Raw genomic sequence first — 14,128 nt, forward strand, 5'->3', positions numbered from 1 at the left:
TTGCTTCATACCAAAAGTACAAAGGATAGGTAGAGAAAGAAACCTCCCTATCGCTTATTTAATGTACTTTTTTTTAAATAAATAAATGTGTTTTAATTATATGTCAATAGCGCATTGCCTGATTGTTTATTTTACAATGCACTGTTCCTAAAAAAAATTATAGGACTTGTGAATGGGGAAACCAAGTGAGATAGCCGAATCATATAGTTAAGTGCAAACAGACCACGACTGTTTGTGTAAAGTTTTACTGAAGGAATTTGTGTTAGAAAAAGAGAGAGAGAAATCAACCGGCCGTATTACTGAGTTTTATGCCAGTTAAAAGATATTCGTAGTGCAGTCTCAATAAAATACATTTTCTAGTATCTATAGGCATAAGACTCATAGTGCAAAAGGTAGATAAACATAGTATGCAAGAAAGGTTACTAGAGAGAACGCGCGCACTGCTAATTAGAATAACGGTATTTCAAAGGCGCAGTAACCAAGCAGACTTTATAAATAACAAGTAATAGCAACACAGTTTACACTGTCAATTTGGGAATTAGCCGATCAAATTAGTCTTCTTGGCTTAAACCACAATATAAAATGACGGTACAACATGATGGAATTTCTTTCCAGCTGGGGCGTCACCCAGTTAAACAAGACCTCTGATGTTTTTACCAGGGAACTAGGCAAACAGCGAAAAGTCGGCTACTTGAACAAATCCTGAAACACACCAACTCAACATTACAAGATCGGTACTATCAACATAAGAAACCTCAATGGCAAAGAAATGGCGCAGTAACCAAGAAATATTTCAAAGGCGCAGTAACCAAGCAGACTTTATAAATAACAAGTAATAGCAACACAGTTTACACTGTCAATTTGGGAATTAGCCGATCAAATTAGTCTTCTTGGCTTAAACCACAATATAAAATGACGGTACAACATGATGGAATTTCTTTCCAGCTGGGGCGTCACCCAGTTAAACAAGACCTCTGATGTTTTTACCAGGGAACTAGGCAAACAGCGAAAAGTCGGCTACTTGAACAAATCCTGAAACACACCAACTCAACATTACAAGATCGGTACTATCAACATAAGAAACCTCAATGGCAAAGAAATGGAGCTAGCTAAGAAATTGGATAAATACCAGATCAGCATATAGCGAAAAAGGACTAAAACTGGCAAGATCCTTCTGAGCAATAAATACGAAATATTATATTCAGGCAATGACAATCAAGGAAAAGGAATAGCTATAGTATTCAACACTAAATATGAGGCTAATCTTAAATGGCAGGGAATACCAAGTAGTGATGTGGGCAAATATCAGAATGGGGAACTGGACAATAAGACTCATTTGTGCCTACAACCCCACAGAAGGATCTACTAAGGTAGAAGTCAATGAAATTTTTGAAGCTTTAGAGAAAGCTACTGACATAATTAAAAAGGAAAAGTTGGTCCTTGTTAGGGATCTAAATAGAGTAGGAAATGATTGTCAGACAAACAAAAATATTTTAGGAAAATTTAAAAAAAAGATCAAAGCTAATAATAACAGCAAATACCTATTGGTTTTCTGTTCAGGACATGGACTAGTTATTAACACCATGTTCTAACTTAAAAATGTGGACAAATTCACATGGAGAAACGAGGCAAGGAATAAGAAAAAGTCTCATTGACAATGTTATTGTTGATAGTGATGTTTTCTCACTGATGTAGGACAATGTACAGAGGATTTGAAATTGGAAATGATCACCATTAAATCTTGCGCAGGATAAAATTGAATTTCATATTGAAAAGAAGACCTTATAAAAAAGGTTTAAAGCAAATAAAAGTTGAATGGCTCTCAGATGTGAACTATAGACTAAAATATGCAAACATTATTCAAGAAAAAATGAAAGAGTTTGAGGACAGGAACCAAACCTTGGAGATTCAGTAGCAAATTCAAGTTCCAATTTCAAATCCTTTGCAAAACTGTCTGGCACCAGTGAGGCAACGTCACTATCAATAACATAGTCAATGAGACTTTTATTATTCCTTGCCTCTTCTCTCCATCTGAATTATGTTGGAACATTGTGTTAGTAATAACCAGTCCATGTCCTGAGCAGAAATCCAACAGGTTGCATTATTATTAGCTTTGCTCTTTTCTCCAAATTTTAAAATTTTGTATGTCCGACAATAATTTCCTACTCTGCTATTTAGATCCCCAACAAGGATCAACTTTTCATTTTTCATTGTATCAGTTGCCTCAAAAAAATTCTTCCATTTCTACCTTAGTAGAACCTCTGTATTTTTCTATATTTTGGTTTAACCAATAAGAATACAATTTGGTTGGCTAAATCCCAAATTGCCAGCCATCCTCGTCCATTCAGTATCCAAGTAGATACCCAACAGGGTGCACCATGAGAAGGTGAGGATTGGACATTAGGTCAGAAGCCCTGGTCGGTTCTCCGCATTCCTTTAAAGGCTATGTGGAGGTCTCCTCTCAGTTATACAGCTTTGACCCTTAAGCACCAAACTGACACAATGAAAAATGAAAAGTTGGTCCTTGTTGGGGATCTAAACAGCAGAGTAGGAAATGATTGTGAGACATACAAAAATATTTTGGGAAAATTTAGAGAAAAGAGCAAAGCTAATAATAATGGCAAATATCTGTTGGATTTCTGCTCAGGACATGGACTGGTTATTACTAACACCATGTTCCAACATAAAAATGTGCACAAATTCACATGGAGAGAAGAGGCAAGGAATAAGAAAAGTCTTATTGACTATGTCATTGTTGATAGTGATGTTTTCTCCCTGGTGCAGGACACCAGAGTGTACAGAGGATTTGAAATTGGAAGTGATCACTATTTAGTCTTGAGCAGGATAAAATTGAATTTCATATTGAAAAGAATAACATGTAAGAAAGTTTTAAAGCGAATAAAAGTTGAGCAGCTCTCAGATGTGAACTGTAGACTAAAATACACAAAGATTATTGAAGAAAAAATTAAAGAGTTTGAGAACAGGAATCAAACCTTGGAGATTCAGTGGCAAACTATGAAGAAAACATTGATTGATTCTGCCAGAGAGGCATGTGGTGAGGTTGTGTGCAAAGATAAAAAAATCAGAACTCCCTGGTGGACACAGGAAGTTAAAGAGGCAGTGAAGGAAAAGAAGAAAGCATATCAAAAGTTCCTGGCAAATAAGTCAGCTTGTGCTCTCAGAGAATATAGAGACAAATGTAAGAAAGCTAAATACTGTGTAAAACTAGCTAAACAAAAGTCATGGGAGGACTTTGGCAAGAATATAGAAAATAAATATCAAGAAGGTGGCAAAATATTCTGGAGGTTGTTGAAGAAGCTTAAGAATGGAGGAAAGAGTGCTGTAAAAGGAATTAGAGATGATAAAGGTGACATGAAAACGGGAGAAAAAGATATCCTTGAAGTATGGAGTAATTACTTTGAAAAACTGCTAAATGAAACAAGCAGTGATGACAGCACAGTGGTAAAAAACACTGACCAGGCATGCAGTCAGGAATACATATCCATACTTGAAGTAGAAAAGGCCATCAAAGGCTTGAAATGTGGAAAGGCAGCTGGAGTTGATGATATTCGACCAGAAATGCTGAAGTATGGTGGTATAAGAGTCTTACAGTGGCTGCACTGCGTAGTTCAGAAAGCCTGGACAGAGGGACGAATTTCCGATGATTGGAGTAGAGCTCTCATAGTACCCATATATAAAAAGGGAAATAAAACTGCTTGTGAGAATTACAGAGGTATTTCCCTACTGAGTGTTCCTGGCAAGATCTATGCAATTATACTTGAGAAACTGTTGAGAAGAATTGTGAAAGAAAAGCTTGGTGGATTCAGGCCAAATAGAGGCTGTCAGGATCAGATCTTCACTTTACGGCATATAGTCGAGAAAGCGTGGGAATATAACAAAGATCTGTATTTAAGTTTTGTCGATCTGGAAAAGGCATATGACAAGGCGCCAAGAGAGAAGCTATTCAATACGCTGCAGTTATATGGTGTTAATGGGGCATTATATCAAGCAATACTTAGTCTTTATTTGAGTTGTAAGTCAGCAGTTAGAATTAAAGTATAGGAAGATGGTTTAATGTTAAACCTGGTGTGAGACAAGGATGTACATTATCCCCTCTCTTATTCATTATCTATATGGATCACATTATGAAGGAAAGTGGTATTAAACATGATATCAAAATTGGAGATGTTAATGTCAGCTCTTTGCTTTATGCGGATGATGTTATACTTCTAAATAAATCTGCTACAAGTCTGCAAGATTCTCTGACTAAATTGAATAGCTGTTGTAATAGATATGGTAAGAAGGTCAGCTATAAAAAGACAAAGAAAATGAAAATAGGTAGAATCATTGAAAATGTCAACTGTGTTGTGAATGGAGAACCTGTGGAACAAGTAAAACATTTCAGCTATTTAGGCACGATTTTTACTGAAGATGGTAAATTAAATATAGAAATAGATAACAGAATCAGCAAAGCTGGTATGGTGGGAAGTCAATTGAATAAATTCATATGGAATAAGAGAGAAATTAGTCGGAACACTAAATTAGCTGTATACAAGACAGTGTTCAAACCAGTTTTAACTTATGGATCTGAGAGCTGGGTCAGAAGTAAAACACTTGACCAAAGACTAGAGATAACAGATATGAGAGTCCTGAGAAAGATTATAGGCGTGAACAGATGGCATCAATGGCAATATCATATTAAAAACGAGGATGTTAGGAAAATACTTAACATTGTCAGCATCCAGGAATGTGTTAGCAGAGCTAATCTCAGGTGATATGGTCACTTAAACAGAATGGGCGAAGAAAGATTAGCAAAGCAAGTGTTCTCTGCCAGGTTGGCAGCAAAACGACCCAGAGGAAGACCAAGATATAGGTGGATTGATACGGTACAAAGTGCTTTAGACGATAGAAATATAGGATCTGATAATGTTGGAGTCTTGACAAGTAACAGACTGATTTGGAAGAAAATTGTAGATAGGAAATTAATAATGTAATTTTTTTCATGTAGTACTATCATATCCTGTACACCCCTTGAGGGTACATGGCAGGAATTTGATGATGATGATAGAACCTCTGTAGGACCATAGGCACAAATCAGTTTCATTATCCATTTCCCCACTGTGATATTTGTCCACATAATTCTATTTGATATTGCCTGTCATTCAAGAAGATCGTATTTAGTGCTGAATATATAGCTACTCCTTTTACCTGACTGTCATTGCTTGAATATAACATTTTCTATTTAAAACTACAGTAAAACCCAGTTTTTACGTTCCCGCAATTTACGTCATTTTCCGTTGGTCCCGTCTTAAGACCTATTCTCACGATGTATTGTTTTCCCGCCATTAACAACTTGACGTGGACATTATTTCCTGTGATTTGTGTTTTTTTCTCGGTGGCAATACCGATTTTCGAATCAATTTCAACGGAAATCTGCGCATTTCTGTTCTCAGGTGGCGTTGCTTTTGGCTGTAGTTTTGTTCCTGCCATCACAGTGACTTGCGCGCATGCAGCAGTACTGCAGTGATGAGTGATACTGTGATTTTTCAATCACAGTACGAATTGATATTGCAGAATTTCTGCAACATAATTTAGCGTGTGAAAGTTGCTTTGCAGTGGTCGATTATCCATGTTAGTAACATGGAGAAAAAAGACAGAAAATATATTTCGGTAGAAGAAAAGATGGCAATTCTGCAACGTGTAAATTGGCATGCCGGTACACGTGTGCATTTAGCATAAGATCTTGGACTCTCCGTGTCCACTTTGAAAACGATAGTAAAAAACAGGTCAAGCATTGAACTCAATGAAAAGCAATCTGGTGCAAAGTCAAAAAGTTGATATAAAAAAATAAATAAAAAGTATTGTTTGTGTGTTCCTTATCTTTAAAGTTGCTATCTATATCTTGAAATAACAATTTTGGGTTATTTATAATTTAACAGGAAAAAACCCTAATGTTTATTTGCAAAAAAAAAAAAAAAAAAAAAAAAATATATATATATATATATTTATACATGGTGTCCCAAAATTCACACAAGATTTAAATTCAGCGCCATTTGTGCGGTAAAGTGTTGCCAACGAGAAAAAAAAGACAGCATGACAGCTGACAGTTCGAGGTTATTAAAAATGACCACACACAGCGAAGAGAGTTCGTTGAATGGATTATGGAACAACAAGTGGATGCTTATTTTTCGAACAAAATCATCTTCAGCGATGAGGCTCATTTTCATCTTGATGGCGTCGTTAATCGACAAAATTGTTGCATTTGGGGTTCAGAAAATCCACGAGTGATTGTTGAGAAACAAATGCATCCACAACGTGTCACTGTTTGGTGCGGATTTTGGGCTGGAGGCATCATTGGTCCATTCTTCTTTGAAATGCGGCTGGTAAGGCAATAACAGTTAACGGTGCTCGCTATCGCGATGATAATCCAGTTTTTTGTGCCTAAATTGCAAGATATGGATGTGGACGACATGTGGTTTCAACAAGATGGTCCCACATGCCATACCCGAGAAACAATTCAATTACTGCATGAGTCATTTCCTGGTCGTATAATTTCCCGTTTTGGTGATCAGAATTGGCCGCCCAGATCATGTGACTTTTTTCTTTGGGATTTTTTGAAGTCTAAGGTTTATATATTAGGATAACCATGTTATCCTAATATAACACCTTTACAATGAGTTGCCCTGGTGTTGTGCCATGAACTTTGTTTCCGGTGCAAACTTAATTGTTTGCATACTTGGGATTAGGAGTTAAAATAACCAAGTTTATAAAATAACTTGGTTATCCTAATATACAATATCCCCAAGTTAAAAAATTTATTACATCTATATCTCCTCCAGAGATTTTTATTAAAAATAAAAACACCTTGTTGCAATTTCTATAGGTAAAGTTGATAAGGCTCCGTATTACTATAACCTTGGTATTTAGGATCTAGCTACTCACTGAGGAGATCTCAAAAAAGGTTGAAAGCGGTCTGGGTAGTGACCCCAACCATAATGCATTGCAGTATAAATCTTCTAGTGAGATGTGCTTTACATTATGGGAAAATACTAAGAATAGTGATCAGAGCTTTACCCACCTTTACAATGAGTTGCCCTGGTGTTGTTTGCATACTTGGGATTAAGAGTTAAAATAACCAAGTTTATAAAATAACTTGGTTATCCTAATATATATATATATATATATATATATATATATATATATATATTGACGTTAGAAAAAAACATCAATATATTCTTACAAGGAGGTGTGTCTCGAAAGCTCTGATAAATACCTAGAACAATAATTAATTTTGTCTTCTTATATATCCTAAAAGAAAAAGAACAAATTTTTACAATTTGATAAAACATGGGGGTTAAAGAGTTTGAAGATATGTTCTTTGTTGCGGTTATATCAGTTTATTTTAATATAATTTCTTATCTAGGTGTTTATCAAAACTTTCCCAAATCCTCCCTCCCCACTTATGTTTGTTTCAACAACATTTTGAATATTTACTGATTTTCTTTAAATATAGCTTTCTTGGAAATGTAAGAAATTACCTGTGAACCAGCATTCATGAAATTTTTACCAAATTAAATTACCAGTAAATGAAAATGTCAGTGAATTTGAATCCCTGGTTTAAGTCAACACAAAATTGGGTTAGCTATGTCACATATTTAGTCCATCCTTAATAAAGATAAAAAGCCAAAAGGCTAGTTTTCTGGCACCTTAATATAGAAAATAAGGGGATAAAATAACTTTTATCCCCTTATTTTCTAGTCCATCCTTATTCAGTATTCAAATGACCATCAAATTGTAAGTCCCAGCTGATTGTTCAAATAGCTTATAGGCTATGTGGAGTTATGTTATTATGTCATCTATGAATGATCCATAAGCAATTCCCCGACTATTTTCAAACATTACAAATAAGCTAGCAAAATAAAAAGCAACAAGACAAAATTCTATTTACATTGTGAGCATAAATATCAATACAACGTAATCAGAAGTGAAATCTGCAGTGTAAATGATTTCAAAAGTAGCCTCTCCTTGAAATAACTTTAACCGAACTTGTTTATCCACAAGCATGCATACACAAAATAAATTTACTTACCTGAAAACAAGAATATACCACGATAGTGCTACAGCTGCATTTTAAACTCACCAAAAGTTAGTTCATTTGCAAGTTGTTATCCAAATCAATTCAATGATTTTTCAGTTACCAACAGTAATATCAAAGTTTTTATTATTTCTGATTTGATATGTTTTATTTTTTCCCTCTTTACAGTGATTTTATTAATGATTTGAAGTATACTGTATTTTGTTTACTCAGTAAACAAAATAGATATGCATAGCTATAGAAAACACAGTGATTTATATCAGATCAGAAGAAACAGAAAGAATCCAAAATCATACATAAATATAAATATGTATCATAATACCTGGGCTTTTCTTCCCACTCCTCCATTGAATCTACGAAATGGAACAATTTCCTTTTTAACAATGACATTCTTCAAGTATCGCTGGGCTCTGCGAAGTGGCATTCTCTTTATAGCTTGGGCTGTTTCCCTTGTATTCTAAATTAAAATGAAAAACTTACAGCTAGTTAACCATTCTCTGGTGCATTTCTTATACAGGGTGTTCGGGATAAATTTGACAGTTTCGTAAGGAAAAAGAAAATCTTCTTTGTATCTATTAAATTTAATGAATTGACAAAAAAACATTACAGGCAGAGTTAATTACAATACTATCAACAAGATTTACTCAAAATAACCACCATTAGCATCGATCACAGCTTCAATTCTGCTTCGGAACCTCGAACAAGCTGATGCTACAGTCTCCCTGGGAAGGGCCGCAAAAACTGTTTTAATTTTATCCATTAACTGGGCTTTTGTATTACTGGAAGTGCGATTGGTGTCTTTTTCAACTGCGCCCCATACAAAATAATCCATGGGGTTAAGGTCTGGGGAGTTTGGAGGCCAAACATTTGGACTGGTGAAGACGTAGAAATTTTCAGACAACCATTTTTGACTTTTCCCAGAGGTGTGGCAAGGGGCCGAATCCTGCTGCCTTACATACGGCCTACCATTGGCTACCCTTGTTATCCAGGGCTTGACTACAGTTAGCAACTCCACGAACAAAGCCCGAATTCCAATGCCAGGGTTCTTCAACACCTGTTCCTGCAGATTTGCGAGGAATTCTGCTGTACGAACGCAATCAGATCGTCTGCTAGGGATCTTTCTTCTTGCTACATCCTCGTAGTCACCATTGCAAGTCTCTAGTTCATGCCTGATTGTTTTTACTGTATTCAGGGAGCATTGGGCAGCAGTCGTAATATCCTTATTTTGATGGCGGGCACGAATCATCATGATACAAGTTATTCTCTTCCATGATTCAGGTGGGTTCCAGCTATCCATCCTTTCTGACATCTTGTATATGAATGAAGAAGGGTCCAAACTTTTAAATGAAGAGAAGTGTGTGTTAATACATGTAACTTACGGAAAAATATAATTAATTATAAATATGTCAAATTTATCCCGAACACCCTGTACAACCCGATTTTACAAGCATAGTGTAAATTCTCTTGCGGTGAAACAAAGAAAAATATTTCACCATATCAATTTTACATGGGCCATGAAAAACATAATTAGAAGTGTATATAGCCTACTTTAATGTAATAAATTTTGTAATATATTATGAGAATAACTAAATGTAGAACCACAAGCATTTGCAACTAAAAGGATCAGACAGAATTATGCTAGTAAACTGGTCAAGAGTAGTCTCAAAGGTCACTGAATTATAGGAGTTTTGTTGCCAAAACCTAACATAAGCGTGGGCGACGTCAGGGTACTTCCAGAAAATCCGGGAAAGTTGGAAGGTAAGCCAAGGGACATCCAATGATATAAAAGGTGGAGATTGGGGAATGAGAGCTCTCTTTTTTTGGTTCCTGTGGAAAGCTTTTCGAGGAGAAGAGTCGGAATCTCACGAGCAAGTCATTCGGGAGATCGCTGGCAGGAGAGGAGGTATTTCAAGATATCCTTCGACGAATGTAACGATCCACATTCATGCTGATCTGTCGCAGCCGAAGCAGATCCTAACATCACCAAAGAAATACATTACTTTTCCAAGGAAGGACTTTGCAAGACGACAACCGCTGCACGATCACAGCTGTCGCGCAAGAATGAGAAAGGAACCAGCAGAATTCACCCTTACCCCTTTTGAACCCAAGATATTGTGAGCTTGTAAGTAGATTTTGTGTGTATAGATGATCGATGTTTGTTCTGTTTAATTAATGGTGTAATGTGGTGAAGAGGTTAGAAAGCTGAACATCAGTCTGAATGTGCATAAAAGAATATTGTAAACTTGAGTATTGCTCGTGTTACCTGATGCTTAGAACATGTTATATATAATTTTGCCTTATTTTAATAGGATTGAGAATAAGGATATATATGCTAAGACCCACGTGTCTAATAAGTTGAGTGTAAAAAATTTCTTTGTGTGCTTTAAGTGAGTTGTCTTACTGAATATGTGGAGAATCAGGCATATGATATGTCCTACTACCTTTGTATATTAATTGTCTTAGTTAAAATAAACATGTTTGGTTTTGTTATAGCTTGGCTGATCTTTGTTAGCCAATGCACTGTCTCACAAACATTAATCGGACCTTTGTGACCAAAGTGAAGTAGCCGCCACGACTGAGTAATTCAGAGTTGCTTGAGATAGAAAAAGATTTAACAGTAATTATACATCCTTAGCTAAATTATTCTCATTAAAAAAAAAAGCTTTTACAATCTTTAATGGCACAGTTGTTAACGAAATAAATTTTTAAGGACACTTGACAAAACAAAGGTTTTTCCTCAGTCTAAAATACTAGCATGTGTGGGAGTATACTTAACAACAATGAGGGGGGTGGGAAGCGGGAAGTAAGAGGATTATTATTATTATTATTTGACACCTTCAGGGAGTCCAAGGACTCATCAAAGGAGGGCACATGTTCTACAACTCTGTCTCCACCATTCAATCAACTTAACACAACTACACCAACGCCATCTACTGCTGGTATTTCCACAGACAATCACAAACATCCATGCCCATGGCAGGATTCGAACCCACAGTCTTTTAGCTGGAGAGCAGATATGCTATCCACTCAGCCAACTAGGCCGGCAAACTAAAGTCAAATAACAGCATTATATGTGACTTTCAGATTAGAGCATATAGGCATGTTACACAAGCTGACAAGAAAATAACGTAGTAAGAGAAGATACATACATTGAAGATAAAAGCAACATCATATAAATAAATAAATAACACATAACGTACATATAAAAACGTTACAATAGCAACAACCAACTGTTTTTTTTTTCTTACTGGCATTAATCTCACACCAAATTGCTTCAAATGAACAATCAGCCATCCACCCACCTGTCTCCTACTCTTTTTGGTTGTAATACATTTGCTATCATCAGCAGTACACCCCCCCCATCTATCTTTTCTATCTTCCCTGAAAATACTAAACCCTTCACATTCAATCTTATTTTGCCCTATAACTTTTGGCAAGGTTGCACTAACCAATGCCAAAAACTCCTTCCTCACACTTCTGGCATTAGTATATAGAAACTGCAGCATCCCTTTAGACTGCCCATCCAACCACCTTTATTTCCTGAATTGACTACATTATTCAATATTTTTGCTTGAGAGACTAGATTCCTCACTTTTTCATTTTCACACTCACTCGCTTTATGGGTGCCTTCACACAAACTCACCTGCTTCCACCCTAATTGCTTAAGTTTCCCTGAATTTGCACATCAGCACTCGGTGAACAAAGCTCTCTCCAGATATCTAACACCAAAACATTCAGATGCAGTCCATTGTATAAAGCCTTTCCATCAAACAGAGACCACAGATCCACAAATTCTACATCATTCCTTCTGCACATTCTACATATAGATTCATTGGCTATCAATGCCCTCCTCCTCAGTTTACTTCTTCATAGCATTGTAGGAGACTTGTTCCCGATACTTCTGGCATTAGTATATAGAAACTGCAGCATCCCTTTTGGCCCCCACCCACCTTCATTTCCTGAATTGACTATCCTACTCAATATTTTTCAAAACTTAAGAATTAGGGTGGAAGCAGGTAAGTTTGTACGAAGGCATCAATGAGGATAGCGAGTCTGAGAATGATCAAATGCGGAATCTAGTCTCTCAAGCAAAAATATTGAATATGGTAGTCAATTCAGGAAATAAGGGTGGTGGGAGCCGAAAGGAATGCTGCAGTTTCTATATACTAATGCCAGAAGTATCAGGAAGAAGAGGGAGAAGTTTTTGGTACTAGTTAGTGCAACCTGTGATAGAGGGGGACTAGGGATGTGATAGTATTAGACTTGGTCACAGAATCAGAAGAGCTACATATAAACAATGTGACCACATTGCCTCTGACTGGTCTAAGTGACCATGTGGTCTTGACTTGGGAGATTGTACATCATGAGGAATATTCTATCAAAAAGGGGTATACATGGAACAACAACAAGGATAAGGTAGGTGATTATGACAAGTTTAGGAAAAAGCTTAAATCTGTGCCATAGCATAAAACACTGCAGGCAAGGATGTTAGTAGTGCATGGGAGATAATTAAGGTCATCTAGAAGAGGAAGCATATTAAATTGTATACCTAAGGAGGGTTAATCAGGTAGGAGTAAGATGGATGAGTAATATCATTAAGCATGAGCTGCAGAAGAAGAAAATGCTGTGAAGGGTATAAAGAGAACAGTGACCAGCAAACTCATGAACAGTACAATGCTCAGGAAAGAAAGGTGACCAGCATGGTAAGGAATGCAAAATCAGATTACGAGAAGAGCATAGCTGAGCAGGCCAAAGGAAATCCCAAAGAGTTCTTTCGTTATATGGCAAGCAAGATAAAAATGACTATGGAAGATTAACCTTAATGTGTGCTGATGGTGACAGAAGCAGATAAAATAACTGAGCGAATTAGTGACCACTTTGCAAGGGTATATCATCCATGTGAGGTTACTGGAATAACTTATGTGGGAACAGAAGTGGATGAATTGGAGGTTCTTAGGATATTGCAGAAACTCAATATAAGTACCGCTGTGGTATTAGATGGGATATCAGCTTGAATTTTGCAAGCATGTGCAAGGGAACTGGCAATGCTTCTGGTAAGAGTTCCAGAAGGAAGCAATATTACACTCTTTGTCCAAAAAGAAACCAAACTTTTGATAGAAAATAAACAGACCACTTATAATCATTCAAATCATTTATTTCAATCAATATACTCTCCCTCAGGTTCGATATAGCATTTGGCACGGTCAATTAATTCGTTAAATGAGTTTTTTTTTTTATATCGGTTTTTGGGATACTGTCGAGGGTCGTGGTATCGCTTTCCTTTCATTGGGAAATGAAGTCGGGGGAAGAGAAAGAAGTCACAGAGTGCTAAATCAGGTGAATACAGCGAGTGATCCAACACACAAACTTAGTTTTTGAGCAAAAACCGTCTCCCAATGTTCGAACGATTAGATGGTGCATTATCGTGCAAAAGTGACCAGCTGCCTGCATCACGATATTCATGCCATATGTGACGAATTCTTGCTAGCAATCACTTCAAAACTTCAAGATAAAACTCTCCATTGACCATTTGGCCAGGCAGAACAAATTCTTTGTGGATAATGCCATTGGAATCGTAGAAACAAATCAGCATTGTCTTTACTTTTGACTTCTCCAAGCGACTTTTTTTCGGATGCCCCCTCTTCTGGCGGTCTCCACTCAGCACTCTGTTACGGGCTTATACTCAAAACACGTTTCATCACCAGTAACGATATTTTCAAGGAAGTTTGATTCTTTATGAGCAGTTTTAATGAGGTCCTTGCAGCGTTCAATTCAATACATTTTTTGGTCGTCGTGGGGAACAAATTGCGAATTCAATTTACAAAGGCCCAAACTCTCGGTCAAAATGTTGTGCACAGTTGATTTTGGAAACGCCAAATCATCTTCAATCAATCTCACTGATGACTTTGGGTTTTCTTTGATGAAATCTTTTTGGATGTTAATGCACTTTTTGAATGTTAACTTCGCTCAGTCCAGTTCTTGGACAGCCCGACTTTTTATCGTCCTCAAGCATCTCACAACCACTTTGAAATC

At 36.6% G+C, this 14,128-nt stretch overlaps 1 protein-coding gene across 2 annotated transcripts in view; it reads right to left on the minus strand.

Annotated features, from left to right (window-relative positions):
- RpL17 (ribosomal protein L17) overlaps positions 1 to 14,128 on the minus strand; it is a 52,973-nt gene that overhangs the window by 13,654 nt on the left and 25,191 nt on the right. For both annotated transcript variants that reach the window (XM_090406429.1, XM_090406430.1), the window contains exon 4: positions 8,418 to 8,552. In XM_090406429.1, coding sequence (XP_090262555.1) covers positions 8,418 to 8,552 — 135 coding nt within the window. The remainder of the gene's footprint in view (positions 1 to 8,417; positions 8,553 to 14,128) is intronic.

This window comes from Typopeltis vanoorti, chromosome 16, assembly GCF_054136105.1.
Source record: "Typopeltis vanoorti isolate ZY-2024b chromosome 16, IOZ_Tvanoo_1.0, whole genome shotgun sequence".
In the NCBI taxonomy this organism is placed as follows: Eukaryota; Metazoa; Arthropoda; class Arachnida; order Uropygi; family Thelyphonidae; genus Typopeltis; species Typopeltis vanoorti.